Here is a 27011-nt window from a genome sequence, read left to right on the forward strand (position 1 = left end):
TTGTTGTTTAATGCATCACTGGCTGGCTGTGCACCAACTCACCACTTGCTTTTATGATCAAACACTGGAATCCACGCTTCGTTGGGAATGCAAAAGCATCCCGATACAGAAGCTTTAGAGTCACAAGTGCTGACTCATCTCGCCTGGAGACGAAATGGAAGCTTTTTGTGTTTTGTTCGTAAAAAGAGCCGTTTAACTTCAGCTTGTATTTTTGTGACCACGTCACTCTTTCCTTTCCCTGTGCATCACTATGCATATGCATCCTCCTCATTTGTTTGTGACAAAAGAGGAAGAATATGACTAATCCAAGATAAGACTGATGGAGAGAGAGAGAGTCTTACGAGCCAGAAAATGATGTCAGTAAAGGCAGCTCGTTTGGTGACGGTCTGTGTGCAGGAAAGCCCCTATCATGCCCAATCAGCTGCTGTTTCTGCATGACTAATGCTGAAATAACATATCATTGTCAGACACGGCATGTTCACACAGCTGTTTCGTTTTTTTTTTTTTCATCCACAGGCACTCAGCAATAGCCTTTGATGCACACACACACACACACACACATTTCTGTACGCAAACTCATCCTTATCTTTCTGGATGACACCATTTTGCTCTCTAACAATCTTGCTAATTATAATTGTTAATTAATTCTCTGCCTGTGTCCTCATCAGGAGACTAATAACCTACATTTCCATTAATTAGACCTTCAACCCCTCGCTCCCTCTCTCAGTCTCTGTGTCCCACACCAATCCACCCCATCGTCCCCCTGCTCGCCTGCCTCTCTGCTCCCGTCTCGCAGGATCTGCTGAGGACCTCATCCGTGCATGGACAGTGATTACTGTGTGTGCGTGTTTGTATTTCTGACATTGAGAGGGCAAACATTTGCTCACTCTGTAGGGACTGAAATATGATTTGGTCTAAAACAGCTTGAAAGCATTAAGTTCTTTAGGCCTAAAGAAATTGACATTGTGGAAAATATGGATTGTTTTTTCTGTTGAGTTAGATGTAAACATTAAAACTCTGTCTCCGTTTGGTTTTTGGACCTTAAGTTTCCTCAAAGACCCCTGTGTCAGGTTTTACAAACACATGTGGCTACACAGCAATTACTGAAAAGCTGCCATATTTAAAGCTCACCAGCCGACAGGATCTACTTGGGTTTCAGTGTTTGCTGCCCAAAGCACATGCGACGGCTTGAAATCAGCAGGGTTTGTAATTATTGAACAACATGGTGTTCAATCTGAACCTCTGCCATTCTGCTCCGTGATGCCAAGTATGATGGTGGATTTGATGCTGGTAACCTCTGCAAGACGCAAGACCTGAACATAGAGAGCAGGGATTATCTCTTACCTTTAAAAAAATATCCAGAGGAGCAGCATAAGCTTTTAATCTTGTATATTCTTGGTTTATTTTTTTATGTGGAGAGACATTCAGATTACTTTTTGCCGTTATTTTTCAAATTTTGTCACCAAAAACAATCTAATTTATTTTTTGGGGAACAAAACAACACATTATTATTATTATTATTATTATTATTATTATTATTATTCACTACATATTACTTCTCCATTTAGCATTTTCCCGTGATAACATTGGAGCGCACAGAGAGAGGGTTCTTTGAGTCCGGTGAAGCATTTCTGAGTTTTTTTGTTTTTTCAGAATTTTGAATCTGAATTTTTCAGGACAGATGTTTATTTGAAATATCCTGCTGTGCCCTTTAGAAAGATTCCCAGTGCCTTGGGAAGAGAAACTGGCCCACATCCTTCTTTAGGTGTGACAAGTGTGTTATCAATAGTTTTCTTCAAAACAATTTTTTAATGCACTCCCTCCACCCTACCTTAATAAATACATTCAAATTGCTGTCTGGATTTTAAAAGGACAGAATATTTAAAAGTTTAATCCCCTCCATCCACTGCCAACGTCTCTCTACATCTTATTCTTATCCTCCCATTAAATGCTGAACTTATTTGATTGATGACCTTATTTGTAACATTTAGTTATTTATTTTTTTGTTTGTTTGTGTGTGTATATTTACGATCGATCGGCCGCTAGCCCCTCTCAGAAGGAAGCTACCGTTCCCTTTCGGCTCGTCTGACCTGGTTTCAGTGCAGAGTGGGGCACTGTTGTGTTTATCATGTCACCGCTTGTTCTGATCTCAGATCATTGATATGCAGCAGACACGCTGCCACTGCTCATTCCTCAGGCCTGCTGATCGTCTTGTCATTCAGATCCAAGCTTAGACCAGACCCAAATTGAACATTCGTTGGATTCGCTGCCTCTGTTGTTGCTGGATGCTTTCTGGTCCAAGCGGAGCTCTTCCTCTCTTCCTCCTCTCCCCCCTCCTGTTTGGCTCGATAGGAAGTGGGGAACCAGTTGGCACTTAAATTTCCATACTGTACTGATTGTGGCAAAATGGCAGCTTCTGCTTCCTCCGTCCTCCTTGCTGTGGTTCCCTCACCCTCTCCTGAGAGAAGTAACCCAGATTTCAAAATGAATCGCCGCCTATTCCCCTCAATCTTTCTCCTCTCTCTTTCTTTCTCTCGCTCGCTCTCTCTTTCTGTACTTTTTCCACCCTCTCTTTCTCTCTTATTCTCTCTCCATCTCTCATCCTCTTCCTCGTAAAAACCGAATCAATCTTGGAAAGAGAATACCACCTCTCCATCTCGTACTCCCACTCACCCTGCCTCTACGTTAAAGGATATATACCACTTCAATCCTGTGTTTGCTTCTTTAAAAACTTGAACCACTCCAGTTGCCTGTTGCATTCATTTCAAGTTATGTTGTTCTTTTTTGTTTCTTGAGCTGCTTTTCCTCTCCTAGCCATTGCTTTTTCTGGCTTCTCTACCTCTTCTCTTGGGAGTTTGTTTGTTTTTTTTTTCTTGTTTGAGTTGACCAGCTATAGGTGCACCCCAGATTTTCAATTGAAGGCATTCAGACGAAGAGTCGAGGACAGGAAGAGGGGACGACTGTTTTTGGCAAGGATTTTCTTACAAACTAAGGTATTTTCAGTACAGCTTGGTGCACATCTTTAGTATTCTCCATCATGTGTTTGTATCACGAGACCATTTTTAATTCCACTCATCTTTTTTAACTGCTTCTTTGCTGAGACATCATCATTTTCTCATTTATTTTTTTTAACCTAGTCTTATTTATTTATTCATTGAATCTCATTTATCATTCAGCAGCACGCAACTCACTTCTTCCATCCAATATTTGCCATTTTGCACTTTTTCTCTGCACGTCCCATTCCCTGCAGACGCGCTCATGTTATTCTGGTCCAAACTTTTCTGCAGAAATAGGACTAATTGCTAATAAGGGCAGGCAGGAAGACGATGAGAGGAGGCAGGCTCCAATACTGGAGCAGCTGGTGGGGTGTTGTTGACATGGCAACAGGAGGTAGTTGACATAACGACTGAGGTATGGGTGGGGGGTGCGGGTATTCATAGCAAATGAGGGGTGCAGCAGGATGGACGGCCAGTATGTGGGACACACAGCAAGTCGAGCTAATTGTTTAGCTTTTCTGAGTTTCTCAGGAGACTTTTGTCTGTATTTGAATTAACCTTCCTGTCTTCTTCATCGTGCCTCCCTCCTTTCTCTTTTCTTTCGCTTTCTACTTGTCGCTCTCTCTGCACTCCTTCCATCACCTTCTTCTCGATCTTTCCCTACCCTACATTCCTCCTGCCATTAATATCACTCCTGTCTCTGCATGACCTATTATGTCCTTTGTCCTCCGTGTCCTTGGCCTCTCCTTCTCCCGCCACCCACCTTCCCCAGCGCACAGCTCTCAGCCTCCTCTTCTCGCATCCCAGCAGACATCATGTCCACCCCGGTGTCCCCGTCCCCCTCCCTCTCCCCGCTGACGCTGACCTCCCCCACATCGCCCTCCTCCCTGCTGCCCTCGCCCCTCTCCCCTCCGCCCAGGGTGCCCGTGTTTCAGAGGAAGGGAGCGCTCAAACACAAGAGGATTGTCGAGGTGAAAGACCATCAGTTCACAGCACGCTTCTTCAAGCAGCCCACCTTCTGCAGCCACTGCACTGACTTTATATGGTAAATCACACACACACACACACATAAATTCACACACTGTTGCACATTCACACAGAAACCACCCCAGCAGATCATATGCTGCCCCCTCAGGCGTCCCAACTCCCAATCTAGTTTTTTTTTTTTTTTCCCTTTTTCTTCAATTCCAGCTGCCAGCTGGAGATACTGCCCACACTGACCTGATGTGTTCACATCTCCACACTGCTGCCCACTCCATGCAGGAGTCAGTTTGGGAACGTCATGCGCTGTCTCACACAAAATTCACACAAACACAACCCTGCCAGGACTTAGCAAGAATTAATATGAGATTGACTTTTACAGTGTTGTGGTATTTACACTAAAATATGACACATTCATGGACTCAACCAGGATTTGTTTATTTCAAAGCATCCAAAACTTTCATTCCATTTTTTTTAAATAACACATTCTTTGAATGATAGATTTCCGGCCAAAATTATTCATACCCCTGGTAGGTTTATGTTGAAACCCGTCTTTTAATTTGACCAACATGTTTTGTTTTTTTTTTTTTCTCAGACTGGAAGTAATTTTAAGGTTTGAAAGCAGCCTGAGTGCCTAAAGATTAGGGTGATGGCAACAAGGTGTTCCAGCCTTAAAGACTTGGAGCTCATCACCACAGATAAATTGTCAATATACCAGTGGAAATGTGCAAAAAGTGATCAGCAATTATAAGTAGCATTTGATTGGTGTCATGCTGTTAAAAAAATCTCTAATGATTGAGAACAGTATAAGTAATGTTTTATATTGATCTATCAAATATACATATTAATTAGAGGTGAATAAAGAGCTTTCTTTCAAAAATAACCTTCTTGGTCAAGTGAAAATAATGTTCTGTCTAAACTTGCCAGTGTATGAACGGTTTGGGACTTTGTAAATTGGATTTCCTTTGTCCACCTAAGTGAACAACATGGATTTGGAAATTTAAACACACATATGCGACAAGTAATTATATGAAACCCTGAATGCAAACTTTAAAATAATGTAAAAACATTGTTAAAGCTGCATATTCCACCATTTTCCAGTATTGTTCAGTCCAAGCATAAAACCCTCGACTCCCTGACTCTCCAGCTGGTGCCATTTGCATGCTCCTGTCACCTTCATTCATTATTTAGCTTTTTGTTTTGAAACCTTCAAACACTTCACATTCAGTACAAACAACAAACTAATTGCTCATTGCGATATTTACAATGCACGGTTATTACAACCAGGGGATTTCAATATCTGATATTCTGCTTTCTTTTATTCCTAAAACTAATCTCAGGAATATTTCAGCACCTGTTTCAGTCCTTTCTTTTGTAACATTCATAACATGTTAGCAGTGTGTCTAGGGTAACCTTCATTTGACTTAGGTATTATTTAATTTGCTGTGCCTGGAGATCATTCAGTCATGTGATTCAGTCTTATGAAATAATAATAAAAAATATTCTGAATGTAAAAATTACCCCCTCAGTTTTATGTAAGCTGTAATTTAGTTCAGTCTAATTTTATGAAATACATTTTGCAGCTACTGCTGTTGAGGTTTTCTCAAGAACTGATGGTAGAAATATGAGGTCAGAATTTGCCGTCCATTTGAGCGGATAGTTAACTACAATTTCCTCAGAACATAAAATGCTTACAAATTTTTCTCACCTGGGTCTTTTGGCACATTAATGTGTTCTTTGAAGCTTATTTTTGCACAACTTTCACAATGCTGTTGTAAATTGCCCCTAATTCGGTCGGGTTTTAGATGGGATTCTTGTACAGTTGTGCTGTTAACTTTCTTATTTGTATGTTGAGGACTGAAGCAATTAAAAAATCTGAAAAAATATACTGATACAAAAAAAAATTCTACCTTTCAAGCTATAAAAAAGCCTTTTTGTGTCCGGGGGACACAGGTGGAGAATAAAATTAAGGGACCCCAGAGGTTTGAACGATATTTCAAAGCTTTCAGAGAACTTGTGAAGAGCTGTTCACAATTTAAGTGCAATACTCCAGATGGATTTGAAGATACAAGCATTTAATTAAATTGTGAACTTATGAAAAGACATAGAGATGTTTCACATTTACAGGTTTGTCAGTCAGAACAGGTGAGGATTTTGTTTAAACAAAATTACTTTATAGGATCTATTTTCTGTAGCTAAAACAAATGAGCAATAGTTAATCTTGGTGCTAAAATTGAGTCATATTTGAAATAATGTAATGTACATCCTTTGGTTGCAGTTATTTTGATTCAAATACACAATTTGACTTGAGCAAAAAAAAAAAAAAAAATCAAGCTAAACCTCATTGTAGCTTTATTTGTTGCGTTTAATGCTCTGAATTGAATGCCTCTCTGTCGTTCTTTTTTTAATGGGTCTAACACAAGTATAGCAAGCTGAGGTTAATCCAGCTGCTTTACCTGCAAGTCTCTGAAAGTTGCACCACCATGACTGTATTTTTCATGACAGGAATTGTTCCAGAACACCCAGATTTCTGGCTTTTTCTCAGCCAGCTGGCTAGCAGTGCTCAGCGATGGCTCAGAAAGGGCAAGGGTTTTGTTACTCTGTGCCTCAAATAGCTTCAGAACAGTCAGGTCACTCTTGCTCTTTTTTTTCTGGGATCTCATTAAGCTGACTTTAAGTGGCAGACGCACTATAACGGAAAATTTCAGCAGACTTGAGAAAAGTGTTTTTAAGACCTCAGTCAATTTTAATTCCAACTGGCAAAGTCAGGATGATTAAAAAAAAAACAAAAAAAAACAGAAACAGAACTGAGCTCAAATATCCAAACGTACAATTATTGAGTTTAGTTTGGCCTCCTCATTATTATTTCAGTGGGTGATGCTGAACTAAAAAATTATTTCACTCCAAAATACCAGATGGATCAAGCAAGATTGTACACTTTCAGCACTGACTTTTGTGTGTGTGCGTGCATGTGTGTTCGTGTGTGTGTGTGCTTTTTTTTTTTTTTTTTTTTTTAGATTAAAGTTTGCATTTTAGAAAATATTTTCAGCAGTTTGTAAGATTTTTGTCCTAGAAAATACATTTTAATTCAATTATGTGAAGCATGCCATGTAACAAGTTAAAAAAAAGACTTATAATTCCTGGCGATGAAGAGCTGGCCTTGACAGTTTCACAAAAAACTGTTTTATGGAATTTTTTTTATTTATTTTTTCTGAAAAAGTAGGAGCAGTGAAATAAGTAACTACCAAATAATTTACAGTCAATGTCTGACTCTCTGATATTCTTTAAACAAACAAACAAACAAACAAAAAATGATGCCAAGCTGTGAGTGTGTTCAGTTCTTAGAAGACTTCGTAGCAGCCATTTGTGTGTGGAAGAGCTCGTATGCGTGGGCATATGGCGAGGATGTACCATATGTTGATGCAGGGCGCCAACTCTGCCAGCAGCCTCTGGGTATCTTTCAGGACTTTTCCCCAACTGGCTGCTGTCTTTGCTGGCAGCAGCTGAACTTATTTCAGGGTGAAAACCGCCTTCCTTTAAACAAGACGTCAGCGCAGCGGCCCTCACCTGGCTGTCTGAGGCCCCTGGAGGGTTTTTCTGATTAACTGAAAGACTAACGTTATAGTGAATAACTTTGTTGTTTAAGTCAATGTGCAGAATTCAGGACACTGAATGCTGTTGTCTTTCGCAACTTATTTATTATAATGGAATCATATCTCGGTAATATTTGGAGGAGGTTAAAAACATGATTTTTTTTTTTTAAACTGTTTAACAATACACAATACATGATGAATGAGGAAAAACTGCAGAGAAACCTCCATAGAGAAACTGCTTTTCTCTGTGGAGGAGGATAAAAAGCCCGGCGTTTCATGTGGAGCATCGCAGTGAAACTGGGTTGAAGGCAGCAGTCGATAAGCAAGAGGCAGGGTACGTTCTTGATGGGCCTCCAGTCCATCAAAAGTCCAATACAGCATCGCAGTACTCACAGAGAACTTACAGCCGTATACGCACAGAGTCAAGCCTAAACGTCAGTAACTAGTTAACTTAACCTGTATGTTTTTGAACTCTGTGAGTACTGCGGGTTCTTAATAAGGTCCATATGGGCATATAAACAGCCGAGTGCACAGTGAAAACATATTTTAAGAAATACATAGTAATTGTGGCCTAAACTAAAAAAGTTTTCTTTTGCTTCTATGTATGTGTTAGGTGTCAGTTGGTGAGCCTGAAGCTCCAAATGTTAAGTAGGTGTCAGCTTGCGAGGAACAGGGAGACAGGCATTATGCAGGGCTGCACTGCATTTGATCCTGGTCTGGAATTTGATCATTTTCTGCATAAATCTTTTGGTTTTGGGGTGCAGGCCGGTGCACCATTCATACAAGAACCTCCACAGTGCAGAAGAAAACTTGAGACAACTTCCACACTCTGGAAAGGAGTGCATTCGTTGGGCTGACGAAAAGGGCTGTTTTACTACAAGACGACATTACAAATTACATGATTAGGTATGAATAGTAAAAAAAAAAAAAAAATAGTAATATAATTTTTCATATTTTGAAAAGGAGTAGAGTAAGCTGAGATATGGGCCTCATATTTCCCAGCATAGTGTCTTTACCTGCCGTGCTATACATCAGTACAAACTCTATGTGACGCCGTTGTGTATGATTTGTAAGCCCAGGGTCCTAAATACATGCTGTTTACGGTTTTATGGATGTGGATCAAGGATTAATGAATGTTTAATAATATAAGTTAAACTCATATCCCCATTTGCCTCAGAAACACCATGTCAGCAGTTCATTGTGTCCATGTTGCTGTGGAAACTCAATAAGTCAAGTTTAAAAACGCAGATATGCTGCTGCTGTTCAAGAATGCAGTACATCTGGTTGGAAATGAATATTTATGTGAAACAATTGGCATAAAACATTAATTCAACATCGTCTCCGGTGATGCCTTTGCACAGTACATCTAACCTGCTTAAAGTATAGATAAAATATTTGTCATTGCCATCCACCAGTACAGGACAAATACATAAATATGTCTCCATATTTACCACTGTTTTCTAAATTGTTTAAATGCTTAACGCTTAGATAAAGTGTTATCTAAGCGTTGAGCTGTTCCTTCTAAAATGATTCGGCTCACACCGAGTCAGATGTTGTCTTTCAATTGTAGTTTATGCGTTTTAGCATTTCTACATGATTTACACAGCAAGTAACTTTGCTCGAAATATAGTGAAATATATGAGCCTAACTCAGGACTAGGTCCAGACTTTACACTGATTCATGTTTAAATTAGATTTACATGTAGCCTCGATGGCGACATCAGCTCAGTTACAGCTACAGTGTGTCACTGCATACCTCAAAATACATAAATGAAGACCCACATTATTTAATCACGTAACCTCTCCAAATAAAACAGTGACGTGCAAATATTTGACTTCAGCACAAAAGTTTTCTACTCAATTTTCGAGCCTGTCTTTGCCACCATCCACTCTTTTCCTGAAAATCAAATGAAGGATTTCATTTTTACCAGATATACAAATTTGCATTCCTGTATTTTGCTCATTTCCAGTTGAAAGCTGTAGTTATCCATGTCCTATTACATAAACTAAATTTTTTTGCTCAAGAAAACAGTGGTGTATTTATTCTAATTTACTCAACATATGTTGTTTTTTTAACACCAAACTAAACATAAATGGCTAAAATAGTCACTGTTGATAAAGAAAGGAAAAAAATTCAAGAGGAAATGAGTAGTAACATCCTCTCTAATTTAATGTGACAGATTACTTGTCATTGTCAGAATCTCTTTAATGACAAACCAACTTTAATAGATAAATAGGGAGGAACCAAATCACAGTGGCGCGAGCAGACGAATGCCCCCGTAGACTTAAAATATTTTCACCTGTGCTTTATGTTTCCTTTGATGAAATGTTTAGCTCACTTTTACATGCTGCTGACGGTGTGGATGTGGGCAGATGGCAGAGAAGAGGTGGAAAGCTTATCCGAGCATGTTCCCTGAATGCCAGCAGTGAGTTCATTAAGTCCCAGTTGTTTGTGAAATTACCAGTTGTAAAATAGTCGGGTGTGACAGATGGCACCAGTTTCACACAGTGGCTCATACAAAACAAAGATTTCTGCATGCTTATACGTAGAAGAAAATAGCGGTCAGTGATGAACTGCATTCATTTTAAAATGTTGCTGACATGTTTTGTGATATTTAGCGCTTTTGCAATCAGTTGCTTAGTTGTAGTTTGTCAGTAAAACAGCTTTGTTAGATTTGTGGATGCCGTATTGAAGCATTCGCTCAAGCATTTTCTAAAATATTATTATTTAATATTCACACAGCATTATTTTGTGACACATTCAACATTCATTCTGCTTTAAAGGTTTACATTTAAATGACAGTCATTTATTTTAATTTGTCCTATTGGAGACTTGTTCAAACAAATATTTGCCCTCATAAACTATCTAAACTATCTGCTGAAATAATATTTCATCAACTCAATCAGCAGTTTTGACGCTGACTTCAATTATTTTTGCAAATGCTTCAAACGAAGTGTCACAGTCTTGGAGAACAGCAGTCCTAACAACAATAACCGAGTCAGAGGAAGTCTTAAATGCGAGCTCGCTCCACTGCGTCCCCGATCTGCAATATCCTTTAAGGCGTGGTGTGAATGAGCTCCCAGATGCAGCCTGACAGTTGGAAGGCAGGCAGGTGAGCTATCAAACTTTTATTTAACTAAAAGGAAGCTGAGCGTGCTGCAACCCAGGAAGTCACAAATGGAGTAATCCAGAACTAAAGAGAGCAGGAATACAAGCTGACATGATGATGAATAGTACCAGGTGAAACAAAGGCAAGGCGCTGACACCGAATAAGGGAAACTAGGGAGTATTTAGACTGACGGCGGATGAGGAGCGACATGCTGCACGTGAAGTGATCAGCAAAACAGGAGCAAGAGAGAGAAAAACTCAGAAAGCAGATCACTTAGAAAATAAGTATATGTAGCATAAGATGATATGTATTTCTTATGTGTTTAGCAAGCAAAAGTCATAAAAGCATGTTAAATGAAAACATCTTAATGAAACATCACAGGTTAGAGCAACTCACCTTCTGCTTCTTAGTATTATGTCTGCAGCAGTTGTTTTTAAACATGTAAAAAGTAGCTTGCAAACATATTAATACTCCTTGAATGTTATGACACATTACACTGACAAATATGAATTTATCAGATTTTATTTGCTGTATCAACAAATGTGCAATTGAAGAGTTAAAATAATGTGTTTGTGTTTTTTTTTTTTTGTTTTGTTTTTTTACACCAAAGGGGAAATCAACTGTACTGTACGTTTGTTTTCAATCCCCTTCGGTTTGATAATCCAAAATGAAATCAGGTGAAATCAACTGCCTTCAGATATAACCTCATCAGTAAACCAACTGTGTTTAATTTAATCACAGAATAAATCCAGCCGTTCTGTGAAGGCCTCAAAGAACATAAACAAACGGCGACATGGAGACCAAAGCAGAAATGTCAGGAAAGACGCAAAGCAGTAGATGGTATAAATATGTCACTGTGCTGTTTTTACTCCAAAGCAGGAGCGTGCATTTTAAAATGTTAGAATTTAATTTTAGAATGAACCATTAATGGACAGAGAGAAAGGTCAGCATGTCCTGGACATGTGGGTAAGGTGATATTTTAACATTATTTCCCATCAGTTTATCGTCCATGCTGTGCCACTTCCAGCGCTTTAAATACAGCAAGGAAATCTAAGCATTTTACAGAATAACTCCTCCTGTCTTTGTAAATTTATTAGCAAGACGTTTCCAAGGAGAAGCTGGTTTTGTTTACCTATGTTTAACTGAAGCATTTATTCAGTCTATTCAGTAGTTAAATCTAAGATGCACTTCTCCATATTTAAAAAAAGAAAGAAAGAAAGAAAAAAAAAAGCTCACCAAGCAAAGCAGTGAATTCTCAGTGAATCCATATCTGGTTCTTTAGCGCCCCCTGCTGGTGAAACATCTATCCTGTCCTAGCACCGAGGCTCCAGAGACTTCTGCTGCATGCTGATCAGGGATCAGCCCATCTATAATCGTTTCTCAGCCAGATGGTGAACTGATTGCTGATCAGTGATTATGGTCAGTTTAAACTCCCTGGGCGCGTTTGGTATGATTGTTGTGGAGCTCTCCAGCGTGTCTCAATTGTTTGACTTTCTAAACAACCAAATCAACTTGATTCACACCGAGCCAGCTGCTGAATGGACGCTTTGGCCAATCAATGGCTTTAATTATTCAATTAAAGCTCTGAGGAGACACGGGGAGCAAGCCGGTGTTTTGGGAGAATTAAGTCTGTGTGCTTCTGTTTGACCAAGTCAGCTACTTGGCTGCTTCACAAAAAATACATTGAGTTTCTTAAGTGACCATTGCTGTTTTTTTTTTATTTTTTATTACTTTCTTGTCACATAAATAGAGTTTGTTGAGGTTGAACGGGACAGTTTCACGTTGAAGAGGAATGAGAGCAGATTGTTTCTGTGTCCTAAGCCGTGTGTCTTTCTTCATTCAGGGGCATCGGCAAGCAGGGCTTCCAGTGTCAAGGTAGAGATTTGTGGCCTGTTATTTTTATTTTCTCTGATATGGCTCTGTGGAAAACTGATAACAATTTTCAGCCTCATCCTCCCTGTTTTCTCCAGTTTGCAGTTTTGTGGTCCATAAAAGATGCCACGAGTTTGTCACCTTCACATGTCCCGGATCTGTGACTGCCCCCAGGCCCGATGTGAGTGTTCCTGTTATCGGCTTCTGCACTTCCATTTATATCCTCAAGTTTCCCCACCCTCGCCTGGACTTGCGCGGCCGCACCATCATCCACGCATTTAGCCTTCCCGCTCGTCGCCGATGGCATGCGCACGTGACTCATCTGTCAATCCGCGCTTCCTCTGCGTCTCATCTGTGACATCTACGCTGATGTCATGTCATCCTGCAAGGGGATGTGGGGAGTTTAAGATAGAGAGGAAAGGTTGTGTGGCAGGGAGGGAGGAAGACTGATAAGAGTGAGAATTAGACGATGGAGAAAGCAGCAGACTCCTCAGCCCTCCTCCGTGTGGCATCTTGAGGATATTAGGGAGATTTGTCTTTTCCTCAGGAGAAGTGGGGTGACAGCAGTTATTAATAGCAACGAGGGAGGGTATACAGTTTGGGAGAAAGGATGGCGGAGCGGTTATTAAGAGATAAAAATGATTCATTCCTTCCTGTACAGTAAATATACACTAACATGCTCACAACCTTGCCTGGATGCAGTGAATTTCCTCTCCCAGTGGAGAAACCTAATTGGCTCGTACCATCAGTAGTCACCCACACCGTAAATGTGTGAAAGTGTGTGCATATGATTGTGCTGTTTAATGAGTGGATTCTCTCTCGCTCTTTTATTCTTTTTGGCTGTTTGCTCATTTGTTTTTTCGTTCCAGGACTTGAAGAGTCGACACACATTTAAGATCCACACGTACTCCAGCCCCACGTTCTGCGATCACTGCGGATCGCTGCTGTACGGACTCATACACCAGGGCATGAAATGTACCAGTGAGTTTCACCGTCCAGTTTGACCCGCTGCACTCTGCTGATGTTCCTAATGAGCCGCTGGGTTTAATAATGGTTTGCTTTGAAGAAAACGCAAAATTCACAGCTGCAGCTTCAAAGGGAGGGAAAATGTGAAAAAAAAAATGACAGGAAGGTAGATTCTCACAGTGGGATAACTAAGAACATCAGTTTCGTTTTGCAAAAAGATTCTTTTCACAAAATGTTCAACGTGATCTAATTAATTAAATGTATAACTGAGAAATATCACTTTCTTTTTAAATCCTAAAATAATGTGCAGTCAGCTGCTTCACAGAGACGAGTCTTGTAACTCACCAGCTGTGGTTTTGAAACAGTAAGAGAGCTCCATGGTGCCCAAAAATATTTTAAAATCTGTATGTTTTGTCAGCAAGGGAGAAGTGTAGTAGTTCTCTTTAAGCCATCTGACCAGCAGTGTACAGCAACAAGTGGGGAAGGGGTTAACTTTTCTTTAGTGTCTCAGTAAAAGGATTTCAGACCACAGGAATTATGAAAAGTGAAATTGGAACTCACCCAACCCATGTTTTACCCGCAAAACCAAAAACAATTAATCACAAAATGTTGATTAATGAATAGATTTGTCCCGAACAATTCAATTAGTCCAGATTAAATAAATTTTATGATCATTTCTGACAAGCATTTGGACAAATATAGTGAGCTTTCAGTTATTATAGTCTAGAAAACTAACTTGATTTACAAAGCAACATTTTTATTACAGAGGAAATGTATATTTATTTATTCTGTAAACATGTCACAAACTGATTACTGTATTCTCAAGGTTATCCAAACAAATATGGGAAAAACTCAATACTATTTCATCAGTCTAAGGTGTTCAAAAATGTCTTTTTTTTTTACACTTTTATATTGTTTCACACTTTTTTCATGTGTTTTGCTTTCTCACGTTTTGTTTGCGTCTTCTGCACGTTAAGGTTGCGACATGAATGTCCATCGGAGATGCGAGACCAGCGTTCCCAGTCTGTGTGGTCAGGATCACACGGAGAAAAGAGGGAGAATCCACCTGACCATCAGAGGAGACAAAGAGGACATCTACGTCACAGGTGAGAGGAGGTGTTGGGTTATTTCATCCGTACGATGAAGGATTTATTCCCTTTTTTTAATTGATTTGTTCTGTTGTGGCCCTGCAGTTCGGGAGGCTCGCAATCTGATGCCCATGGATCCGAATGGTTTGTCAGACCCGTATGTGAAACTAAAACTGATTCCGGACCCAAAAAGCCACAGCAAACAGAAGACGAAGACCATCCGCTCAACACTCAATCCCGTCTGGAATGAGAGTTTCACCTTGTGAGTCCCTGCAAAATTTAATCCAAGGTGGAAATCTGACGGCGGGAATAAAGATGTTGGAGGAGATGTGTAAATATGCTGAGACGTATGACGTTTGTTTGAAGATATTATTCTGTCCTGTTTTTTTTGCGTCCAGTAAGTCAGATGAAACTTAAAACTTCCCCACTTGAGTTTGAATTTTGGGTTTCCTCAGCTCAGTGCGAGGCAACCAGTGGGACAGGCGTCTGTCTGTGGAGGTGTGGGACTGGGACCGGACGTCCAGGAATGATTTCATGGGAGCGCTCTCTTTCGGCGTCAGCGAGATCTTCAGACGTCCTATATGCGGTTGGTTCAAGCTGCTTGCACAGGACGAGGGGGAATACTACAACATCCCAGTACCAGATCCAGACCTGCAGGTAGGAGGACGCTTGTTGACCTCTGTGGATGATATTTGTTCGCAGAGACATTTAGTTTTGTAAGCTTTTATGGGTGTATAATTATTGAGACCTAATAAAAACAGTTGCACCTGCTTACATTGTTTCCAGGTCCTGAGTTGTCTTGATTTATTTTTATCAGTTTTATCTTGAGAGCTATACAATGCAGTATGTCACAAAGTATTTACACCCCCATCAACAGTTTTAGAATTTATTAATCACAAACTTCAGTGTAGTTTCGCTCGGATTTTGTCTAATGAATTAGTGATGCAATAGTTTTTTATATAAATATATATATTTGTTTACAAATTAAGATCTAAATCAATGCTCTGTATATGTATTGTTAATAAAAGCCATAAATCTCATGGTGTATTTCTTGCCCAAACTTCAGACTACAGACTCTGTTCACTAATTTGGCGACTTCTGTAGCCACTGGTTGTGCAGGATTTTAATTAAGGGTATCAGGCAAAAGGAGGCTGGAAGCATTTGCTCTCCACACCTTTTTGGTTTGTTTTTGTAAATTTTCCATTTTCTTTTCAGTTACTCACCAATTTGCAACACTGAATCCCAACAGATTAAATTAAATCCACCTCCTTGTTACTTTTTGCATCCAGTAGGGTGCAGAATTGTTTGACTGAAAGTGGATAGGGTGTTTTTTGTTTTTATTTTTTCATGACTACATCCACCAATTCATCTCTCATCTCTCTGCTTATGACCCCCCAGGAACCTCAGCCTGACGCTACAACGCCCTCTCTGCCTCAGGTGTTGGCCGCCCCAGTGCCGGAGCCTTTTCCCGTGGTCTTGTCTCCGACCCCCATCCCGTCCTGCCCACCCATCCACTCTTCGGGTCCTGGCAAAGTCAGAGTGGGAATCCATGACTTCAATTTCCTCATGGTGCTGGGCAAAGGCAGCTTTGGCAAGGTAACCGCGGCAGATTCAGAGTCAAAATGTCATCCTCTCTCTGCACACAATCGCCGCCTGTGATCCAACGGTTGCAGGTGATGTCAAAGAGGGCCCTCGCGCGGAAAACGAAAAACATTTATTCCTGGCTTTAGCATTGCTGCTCCTGTCGTGACCTTCAGCTGGCATTTCATTTAAAGCTCCTGGGAACAATAAAGCTGAACCAGTTTCAAAACAGATTTTTCATTTGTACTCTGGCTCTGGTCGTCTCTTCTTCTGCTAAATGATTCACTTGACCATGAGTTTTTCTTCCAGCTGGTATACGCCACATAGGCAGCACTCATGGAGGTATTCATTTCAAGGAATACTCTGCTTTCTACTCTCTCTTTAATTCCCCTGTAGATGAAGAATAATGAAGAAATTTTAGTTTTGAGTCCTTTCCCCTCCTCTAAAATCCCCCAGCGTTGTTTCATAACTATCAGAGAGTTCTCAGAGGACAGGAGAAATAGACTCAACTTACATAAGATGTGTGGGGGGGAAAAAAGGAAGAGGACAGACGGGCCTTGGGGCTGCTGAGTGAGGAAAAGTGAGAATGAAACTGACAGAGATGGAAAGAAACAGAGGAGGATTACTGAGCTGCAGGAAGTAGCAAAATGACCAAAAGAAAATTGGATTACACCGGAAATGAGAAAAAAGTATGTGTTGCAGGGATTCGTATAAGTATGAAGGATGAGGAGTCCAGTTTTTTTTTTTTTTTTTTTTGTGAATTTGTGTAAAATCACGAGACAAAGCAGTAGACACAATCGGAGAGGGACTGCAGTGTTTCTCAGAGCGACTTCACACATAATCTTCTGCAAGAAGCAATCTTTTTGCTGTTGCGTTGATTTACAAAATATGAGAGTATAATTTTCTCCACCATTCAATTTGAAATGAGATGCTTTATCTCCGATGGCCAGAAACCCCTTACAGTGCAGCACTGCAGAGTGGCAGCCCAATTTTAAGCCGGGTTGTTGTCAGCATATTGCGCTGCTCCTGACCGTATCGCTTCACTAAAACCAGTATCAGGCGGTTCTCTCGATGTGGAAAATTATGGCATCATTAGCAGTCAGAGCTGCCCACAAGCAACCAATTTCAAATCTCCTCTCAATGTATTTTTAATGTCTGATAATAACCAAAGAGCTGCTTTGCTTTTTTCACTTATGACGTTAATGTTTCTGGAAATCTTCAGGCGCGGCTTCTCTTTGATTAAACCCTTCATTATGCCAGGCTCAGTCTACTTCTGTCTCCACAAAGTGACGTACTTGTTCTTTACACATTTTTAATGCATTTTCAGTGAGTTGAGGTTTGAGAGGCATTTTATCTCAAAATTTAAGCTGAGAATCTCAACCATCGTCATCGTCCCCCTTAAACTTTTTCACATTTTGTCAAATTACAACCTCAAACTTCAGTGGACTGAATATATTTTTGAGATCTTATGTAACAGACATTCACTTTTACTTCTCAATTGTGCATTATTTTTTTGTTTGTTTGTTGCATGAAAACCAAACAAACGCATCTGGAGATTCCTGAGATAATATGCAAATATCTGTTGTGAAAGCATCTATTAATAAGGGTTTGTTTCTGTTGACTTTCCTCTAAAGATTGGTTTGTGCTGGAAAAGTCAGCCTCTGCTGCGTTTTCTGATAATCTCCCTGAAAGCCTTTTAAAAAGTGTTTTTTTATCTTTCAGACCTCAAATTGACCTCAACAGTTTCTGTTAGCTTCCATTTTTTTAATCACATTATGAAGCAGGGGAACTGCTCTATGAAAATACTATCTTCCTCCATTTTATGGGACTCAATTATTTTAATTTTCACAGTCCCAGGCAGATGGAATAAGGAGCCATGTTTTAGTTTTAGGAGTATTCATGAAGCCTGACCTGTCCTTGACTAATGGTGGCAGTGGAAAAAGCCACAGTCAGAAAAGCATAGTACTGCTCGTAGCCTCAAGGGGAGAAATGCCTCCAGTTTTGCTTCAGGTTAGGATTTTTTTTCTGCACTAGTTTCAAAAGGCAAATGGCTCTAAATACAAGCAGGAACAGAAACGTCCATCATGTCAAGTGCTCTTATCTTTGCTTCATTCTTTAGACACAAACACAACAGGTGCAGAGGTGATGAGATAAAGATTTCTTTTTTTATATATATTATGAATAACAAAGACCTCCAGGTCCTGGCTTCTTTAAAACATCGGAATAGTGAAATCACATCAAAAGCGATGCTTTCAGACTTTATTAGACAGTGCGAGGAGATGTTTCCTTCCCTTCACTTTGACTGATTAAGTTGGACAGAGAAACCAGTGACTGAAGTAAACAACATCAGAATATAAAACTCATACAGGTAGTCCACACAAATTCAGTTTATCCTCAGGGTTGAGGACCACAGTCGTCTAAAAAATAAAGACACTTCCTCTTTTAATAATGCAAACAACAAAGATACCTCAGTGTGCATTAATCGTACAGTGGAGCCAGACTTGGCGCTACCTCGGAAGCTAATGCAGTCGTCCTTCTTTCCGCTCTTGGTCAGCAAACGCTGAACCTTGAATAGGTGTTGGTTCAGTTGATGCTCTTCTACTTAGCAAAATCTATCGGAATAATAACCTGATTTGTGTGCAACTACATTTTTTTTTGTAATTTCACCTAACAAATACATTTAGTTAGTACCTCTACATTTAGTTTCAGAATTAGAAAGACAGAAAAATACAGGTTTCCACACACAGCCTCAAAATGGTTTTGTAAGTTTCCCCTTCTGTGCCCACAAGGGTGAGATGGGAGAACCCAGATGAAGATGTAAAGGATACCACAGGCAGAGGAGTAGCAACAAGTATACAAGCAAAAGCTCCGAAGCAAAACAAGAAAACAAACGAGCTAAAACTCACTGCAAGACACTACAGAACCATCAACACAGGATCCAACAATGTAGTGAAGAAATCAGGCAGCCTAAACCCTGGATGTGTTCAGAAACACAAATCAGGTGTGCAGTATGAAGAGCAAGAAGAAATCTGAGGAGGAACATTACAGGACTAGCTAAAAAAAAATCTATTTATCGCCCAAGCAAAATAAAACATGCAGTGCATTTATAAACAATCAAAAAAAAAAAAATCAAAGCAAAAATACAAATATTAACATCTTTTCGCAGTAAAGCTGCGGCATGCAGAGATAAAGTGCATGTGATTTGTGGAATTATTGTGGCTGCTCCTGGAGATCATTTCATTTTGTAGATTTAAATTTTTAGATTATTATTTTACTCCTTCATGCCATAATTTTGCCTCAAAAGCACAACTGACAGAACTAGTTTCCTCCCAACTGGAGCACCTTGTCATCCATCACACAATGACCTAAAAACGTGTCACAGCCGGCAGCAAAGTGCTAAACTACATGTTTAGTTCTAATTATGGTGGTGAATGATTGACTGAGAATCACCTTTTGTCTCACGATAATGACAAATAAAAAAAAAAAAAAACAAGTGGTACAGACCGCTGATGTTTTTGAGTGCGTCATAACTGGAAAGGTGAATCTTGAATCAGAAACCGTTTAAGGCGAAACTTATGAACCTTTACACAATTTAAATTGTGACACTGCAGCTTTTGTACTTTTCTTGCGAGATATGTTGCTTCACCTGACGTTGTTTCTCTTCACTCATTGGTCCTGTTCAGGTGCTGCTGGCAGAAGAGCGAGGCAGCGATCATCTGTTTGCGGTGAAAGTCCTTAAAAAGGACGTTCTCTTCCAGGACGAGGACACGGAGAGCGCTCTGGTGGAGAGGAGGGTTCTGGCGCTCCCCTTGCGCCCCCACTTCCTTACATCGCTCTACTGCGCCTTCCAGACCGAGGTGTGTGCGTGTGTGTGTGTGTGTGTGAAACATATTAGTGTTATTAAATTGTCCATGAACAGGCTTGATATTTAGGCTCTAAGGAGTTGTTCCATTGCAGGCTGGCTGCTTTTCCTTTTAATATATGAAAAAATGATCTTGTTCTCTTTAGCAAAGTCATTGTTCTTAAAGCTTTGGTTTTAGCCGAGTGCTTTTTATTTTAGAGAATACAACACTTTGCCAAACTACGCCTACCATTGCTCCACGTTTTCTTATATTACAATAACGAGCTTCATTATATTTTATTGGGTATTTATGTGAATTAGGTAATTCAGTTGTTGCTTTTATTGATGCTCTTTGTTTCCTTTCACCTAGAGCAAATACACAGATATTAACTCTGTTCATTAAATGATTTCATGTGACTGCTGGTTGCACAGGATTTAATTTATGGGACTCGGAGTGAAGGTGGCTTGATAGGAATGCACGTCATACATTTAATAATTGTATTAATATTAATGTTTGAATACCAGTTATCCACTACTTGTTGGTCCACCACATGTTATCTCGAAGAAATACTTTGTCTACAAAAGTCTATGTTAATAAAGTGATAGTGTGGGAAAAATTCAAAGTGTACGAATACGTCTGCAAGGCTCTGTATTCACAGTGTGTGTGTGTTTGTTTCTGCAGGATCGTCTGTATTATGTTATGGAATATGTCGACGGTGGAGATCTGATGTTTCACATTCAGCAAGTCGGGAAGTTCAAAGAGCCCCATGCAGCGTATGCAGTCCGATAAAGTCTAGCTTTGATCTCCGCCGTCATCTACACAAGTCTCATTACCTTTCTGTCTTTTATCTCGGTATTCACTTACCTCCTCAGTCATCTCTTAGCTTTGTTCATTATACCTGGTGACTCATACAAAAGGCTATCAACTGAAGTAGCAGCCCTCTCCCATTTCCTCTAACGTTCTCCTCACTCTAATCTATTCTTCTCATCAGTTTCCCTCCCTCTGGCTATTCAACCAATCTATAATCTTTGATCAATCATCTAAAGCTAATTCTTACTCAGTTCACTATTTCCTTTTCTTTTTTTTTTCTTTTAAATTAGATTTCTTTCATGTCTGTTTGGTTACTCTCCACTTTCATCACCCTCTCGACCTCCCACATGTTGCCCAAAAAGAACCTCGGTCAATTTTCCTGAAAAAGTAGCCAGAGAGCTTTGTTCTTACCATCTCCTCTCTCCCTCTAGGTTTTATGCAGCAGAGATCGCAGTCGGCCTCTTCTTCCTCCACAGCAAAGGCATCATCTACAGGTAAAGACGTGGCCCGGCTGTCACGGCACAACACAGAGCCGATGCAGATTTATCACGCCTTTTTTGTGGCCAATGACCGATGAAGACGCTCTCCATCAGGATGATTTATGGCTGTGTGAACGCATCTCCCTCTCTTCTCAGAGATCTAAAGCTGGATAATGTGCTGCTTGACAGCGAGGGCCACATAAAGATCGCCGACTTCGGGATGTGCAGGGAGGGCATGTTCGGAGGCGACACCACTCGCACTTTCTGTGGCACTCCCGACTACATCGCCCCCGAGGTTCTCTGACTCCCCTGTGCTCGCTGTGGTGTCAGATTCACTGTTTCACCCCTTTGTGCATGCATGACCTGCTTCACTTCACTGTTAGACACCCACAGCAGCCCCTCTTTGTCTGATCTGTCCTCTCTGACCTTGTCAGCATTTTTAAATAATTAACCTCACTTTATTCAATTAGCAGCGGGCCCGTGCACTAACACTGCCCTTCAAAAGCCTCGTTATTCCAGCTCCACCTCAACACTCGTGGTTTGTAACTCTGAAATGTAAGAGTTGGTAGATTATTGTGGTGTGATTGTTGCCCTCGATTTTTCCACACTTAAAACGACGCTACGGCCAACAGTTTGTTTCTGTCTTTAAAATGTTTCTATTCATATTCAAATGAAGTCTTGGTTGCTTGAGTTTGAGTGTTGCAAAAATAGTTAAACCCACAGATTCCATCAGTATCTTAAGTCAAACAGGTGCTGCAGACAATAGTCTCCCATTCACTATTCAGAGATTGCTAGGGTTACTAGTTCATTTATTAAATTAATAAAATATTACGCACAATCTGTCATGCAGTTTTGCAAGATAGCATGTGGGAATACAGCACAATCCAAAATGTGGGATCAGATCAGTGAAAGAGCACAAACTACAAGCGATCACTTTCTTAATCTCTTGTCGTGATGTAGAAAGAAAATCCACTTTCAAGACAGAAGATTTTTTTTAATAATTTTTAATCAGCAGGTTTTTTTTAGCCTTATGAAAAAAGATGGGACTTTTATCCGTTTCACCTGATTCTTTAGGGTTGAGAAACCCGTGTTGTTTCCAAAACATCGAATTGAATTGCCTCACCTTAAAAAAAGGTTAACGTCACTGTGTAGATTTAACATCCTTTCATAGTCTTACAGAGACGGGTTGTAAAGTGAGTGGCTGTGTTTTTTTAACAGTCAGCCCAGTATATGACCCGGGTAGAAGTGATGACGAGGGAGGAGATTTCTTCTTAAATGGAGGGCAAAGCATTGGAGGTGTCACCCTAAATCGGGGACAACTTATCATAGAAACTTGCCCGTTTATCATGTAATAAAAACAAATAAATGTGTTAAATAAAATATAAACTACAGGAAATTACTTGCAGATTAAAGCTGCCGCCACACTGTTTCTTACCATCCCACGTATGTTGATATTTTTATGTTTTTTTTTTTTTTTTCCATTTGTCCTAATAGAAAACGAGCAGCGCAGCATGTGCATTCCACACATTTAAGCATGAAAAAGTATGCATGTCAATATTTTTTCAAGCAGATGCGGCCTGGCGGTAATATCTCTAGTTGGCGTAGAACTATTTTGCAGCTGGATTTGATGCGAGAGTCCAGTGGAATCACTAGATTAGATGGAGGAAAAAAATCATGATTTTTACAAAATCCAAGAAAACCTGGCAGCTTTTTGTCAACAATATTCTTGTGATCCAGTTGAAAACTATTTGCTTTATATTTTATTTTTACCATTTTGTATTTGTGATGTACTCTGAATGAGGGTTACAGATAAAGAAAAAAATGATTACGTATGGCTTTACGCCTATAAAACTGCTAAGTACTGTGCTGTTTTGAAACTGTGAGTCTTAATTTTAAAGAGATCAATTACTAAACCGCCTGCAGCCCAACAACGCCAGTGAAGACCAAAATATTTGGAATAATGAAGACGTATAGCAAATTTTGCACAATGGTCTATTTTCATATTGAACATAAAATGTGTGTGTGTGCATACCTGTTTGGACTTGTTGAAAGAGAGAGAGACCGACAGAGGGAGGACCTGACGGTTCTGCTTGTCTTTGATATGGTAAACCTCGCTGTGGAACCACTACGCATCGACTCTCTTATGTAAACGCCTATTGATTCTCTTGCTTCTGCCATTTTGGAATGGATACAATATAATTCCCCGGGGGGCTGGGAATTGTTCACTCGTGCCCCTCTTCCATAGGCAAGAGGGGCGCTCACACACTCACACTCACGGGGGAGAGAGGGAGGGGGGGAATGCATAATCAGTCAAACGCAGACACAAAAATCCAAAGTCTCGTCCCATTCATACACTTCCTCTCTCTTGCTGCTTTTCATTTTCATGCGCTGATTATTATTATTTTTTTTCTTTTCAGTGTCTGACAGCTCTCCTCCTCTGGCTATTCCTACTGCGATAATTTTGTTTGCCTTCGCTTCGTGTTTACTTCTTTGTCTTCTTATCTCCACACTGCTTCTCTTCTAATTGCTCTCCACTCATGTTCCTTTCAGATTGTGGCATATCAGCCGTACAATAAAGCAGTAGACTGGTGGTCTTATGGAGTACTAATGTATGAAATGCTTGCAGGACAGGTAACTCTCAGAATAACTCTAACTGCACTGCAATAATATAAAAGCCTGCAGTGATTTGTAATCACTGCAAACGCAGGAACCGGCACTGATCTGTGGTGAAACTCTTTCTTTTCTTTTTTCTTTTTTTTTAACCCTTTTTACTTCAAGCCACCGTTTGATGGCATCGACGAAGAGGAGCTGTTTCAGTCCATAATGGAGCAGAGTGTCTCCTACCCCAAAAATCTCTCTCGGGAAGCTGTGGCTATCTGCAAAGGGGTGAGTTCATTTCCCCTCCTGTTGTACTTGCAGCCTTCAGACATCGAGGGCAAGATTTAAATTAGAACATTTGATAAATGTGCATTAGGACAGTTTTATTAATCCTGCACATTATTTGAAAGTTAGTTTTTTTTATATTTATTAGAGTCAGGCAGGCTACGCTATGCGAAATTTTATGCAGCCGTCAGAAGTTTTATCTTCTCTGAGGAATAATAATATGAGGAGGAAAAACGGCGGGCCTGGACTGAAGTTAACAAAACTCAACTAGTTCTGAATACAAATCACTGTAATTACAGGTCCTGGCAGAACTACGCAGCAGTATTTATTTTACTTAAATGTTTTTTTTTTTTTTTTTTTTTTTTACATTTTGTCACATTGCAAATATAATCTTCAATATACGTGACAGGGATTTTTAATTTTTTTTGTAATAGACCAACAAAAAGTACAGCATAATTGGGAACTGAAAGGAAAATGACAATAATCTTAACGTGTAACAATCTGAACGATGTAGAGTTCGTTTGCATTAGTTTAACTTTATGGGTTGTTTTAATGTGGAGGAGTTTCAAGGTCCCAAACTACTTGACAACTTGCCAATGAGTAAAATGATCTGCATTGTCAGAGTAAGACTGTTTTTGATCTATTAAAAGTTGCTTTGTTGCAGTAACAGATTTCTGTTTGCTGTGCTTGGCCCAGGAGTGATTTCTCAGGAATATTTTAATAATCCAGCTTCACTTCTTGGTTCTGGTTCTGGCAGTAAAACGTTGCCTTCAGTGACTGTCATTGAGATCTGTGTACATGCGTCTCTCAGGATGTCCTGTAGTTTTTCTCTGAGCGCTGACACAGCTGCTAACACGTCCTCAAAATACCTCGGAGGACAGAAATTGACGCTGGATGAGTGTGTAGACTCACCGAGTGCTGACAGCGAGGGGTACTTCTGCAGAAAACGGCTATGATCTCCTGCGTTTGAGAGTTGCTCCAGGTCGGCGTCTTTCCTCTTAAGTTCAGCGATCTTCTGCTACGGCTTGTCCTGAAGTTCCTTCCTTCCCTCAGCTCACTTCGGTTTCCTGTTGGGATCTGATCTAATGCTCCACATTTTCTGGATGATGTGGATCCCCAGGACAGTGAAAACCTCTGCGATGAAACAGATCCTTTCCCTAATGAAGCAGTTTCACTTTTTCCTCTTGGTCCTGGACGTTCTACTGAATTTGTTAACACTATGATCTACTTTTAGTTCTCCGTCCTTTCTGGAGTTAGCAGAAGCTGCAGCAGGTTTGTGCTTTTTTTTTTTTTTTTTAAAGCAAAAGATTTGTTGTGAAGTTAGAGATGATTCTAACAGTTTGACACAACAAACAGGATTTGGTGGCTTTGACCTTCTTCCCAGTCCACATCTTCAGGTTCAGCATGGAGTTCAGACCTCTTCGGACTTTAACTAGGTCTGCTGATATTATATCTCTCCCCAGGACAGACTTTTGCAATTGTCCTCCTCCTGCGTATGTATCTGGCGACAGTGGAAAGAAATGGCTTCCTTTTAACAGTGAAAAATCCTTCCAGCAGAACAAGGCTTAGTGGGGATTGACCTCTGCATCCTTAGTTGATTCCCTCTTATCAAACCACAGACTAAATAAAAGAGATTTACATTTAACTAAACCGAACAGAACTTACTGCTGAAAACACAATATGTTTAGTTACAAGTTCAATTCCAGGAAAGTTTGCCATGTTCTGAAACTTTTGTCCTTTGTCTTTCTTCAGCTCCTGACGAAGCACCCTGCCAAGCGTCTGGGTGGAGGAGAGGAAGCCGAGAGGGAGATCAAGGAGCATCCATTCTTCCGTTGGATAGACTGGGACCGTCTGGAGCGACTGGAGATACCGCCACCGTTCAAACCCAGAACTGTCAGTTGACATTTCTATTTGCTTTCTGTGTGTTTATTTTGTCGCCTCTTCTTCCAAAGTTTCCCTCTCCTTTTACCTCGTTCTTCTCCCCATCTCCTCACTCTCTGACTCTACTTTCTGTCGCTCCTTCCCATCAACTCTTTCACCACCTGAGCGGATTCCCTGGTCCCCGGCTCACACACAGAAAGTTCAGGAATAACAGAAAGGACTTCTGAACCCAGGGCTGCGTTTTACTCCTCCATATGCAAATGCATGTCATCATTAGCTCGCCGCATGCTAGTCTGCTGCCACATCGGCCAATGGTGAGGCGTGGCAGGAGACAGCTGACTGTGCTCAGGGGTTAGAGGCCAGGCCCATTAGCCAAATGAGATTCATTTCATCCACCAGAATGGCTGTCATGTGGGGTTAAGGAGGTGGGGAAGATATGTGGCCGGCTTTCATCCTAGAAATGAAGGCTGTGGGTGGGCAGGAGAGACATGTTGGCAGGCTGTTTCAATATATCTTTAGAGGGAGTCGGGGGCTTTTTTAAGTAATTAACCGTAGCGTTTTTGTGAGGCCGGAGTGACTGATTTCGTGCTTTACCTGCCTTTTTCCTCATCAGGGCGGGAGAAAAGGCGAGAACTTCGACAAGTTCTTCACAGCGGCCCCGTCCGTTCTCACCCCATCGGATCCAGATGTGCTTGCAGCCATCAACCAGGAGGATTTCCAGGGATTCTCCTTCTTCAACCCAGACTTTGCTCCGTTGCCTCTCACAGCTATTTGAAAACTGTCCCCTCCGATTCCCCCCGTTATTTATCAGACAGTAGTGTTATAGCTGAGAGCCAGAGTATGAAAATTAGCAGCAAATATTTCACCTCTTGTGACAAACTTCTGACGTTTACATTAAAATGCCAAGACGAGTCGGTATTTCCTCACTGA

The 27011-nt window shown here is 40.4% G+C and overlaps 1 protein-coding gene across 2 annotated transcripts; it reads left to right on the plus strand.

The window, feature by feature from the left end:
• Positions 1-1539: 1539 nt before the first annotated feature.
• Positions 1540-27011, plus strand: prkcg (protein kinase C, gamma). 2 transcript variants are annotated; one of them, XM_016670454.1, is made up of 17 exons: positions 1540-2993; positions 3769-4041; positions 12523-12554; positions 12650-12732; positions 13421-13532; positions 14495-14623; positions 14711-14867; positions 15061-15262; positions 16004-16201; positions 19870-20043; positions 20710-20801; positions 21270-21332; positions 21474-21612; positions 23868-23948; positions 24096-24203; positions 25953-26093; positions 26695-27011. In XM_016670454.1, exons 2-17 carry the CDS (start codon positions 3812-3814, stop codon positions 26854-26856), a joined length of 2103 nt encoding a protein of 700 aa, XP_016525940.1. In that variant the 5' UTR covers positions 1540-2993; positions 3769-3811; the 3' UTR covers positions 26857-27011. The 2 variants fall into 2 exon arrangements, with proteins under 2 accessions (XP_016525940.1, XP_007550084.2); XM_007550022.2 differs by having other exon boundaries at positions 1540-4041.

Source organism: Poecilia formosa, unplaced genomic scaffold, assembly GCF_000485575.1.
Source record: "Poecilia formosa unplaced genomic scaffold, Poecilia_formosa-5.1.2 Scaffold34, whole genome shotgun sequence".
NCBI lineage: Eukaryota > Metazoa > Chordata > Actinopteri > Cyprinodontiformes > Poeciliidae > Poecilia > Poecilia formosa.

Bases quoted from the DNA above. Each gene is read 5' to 3' on its own strand.
- prkcg (XM_007550022.2), top strand. From the start codon at position 3,701: ATGACCTATTATGTCCTTTGTCCTCCGTGTCCTTGGCCTCTCCTTCTC. The intron at 21,333-21,473 runs GTAAAGACGTGG...CTCTCTTCTCAG, and splicing joins AGCAAAGGCATCATCTACAG to AGATCTAAAGCTGGATAATG. The intron at 26,094-26,694 runs GTCAGTTGACAT...TTTCCTCATCAG, and splicing joins CACCGTTCAAACCCAGAACT to GGCGGGAGAAAAGGCGAGAA.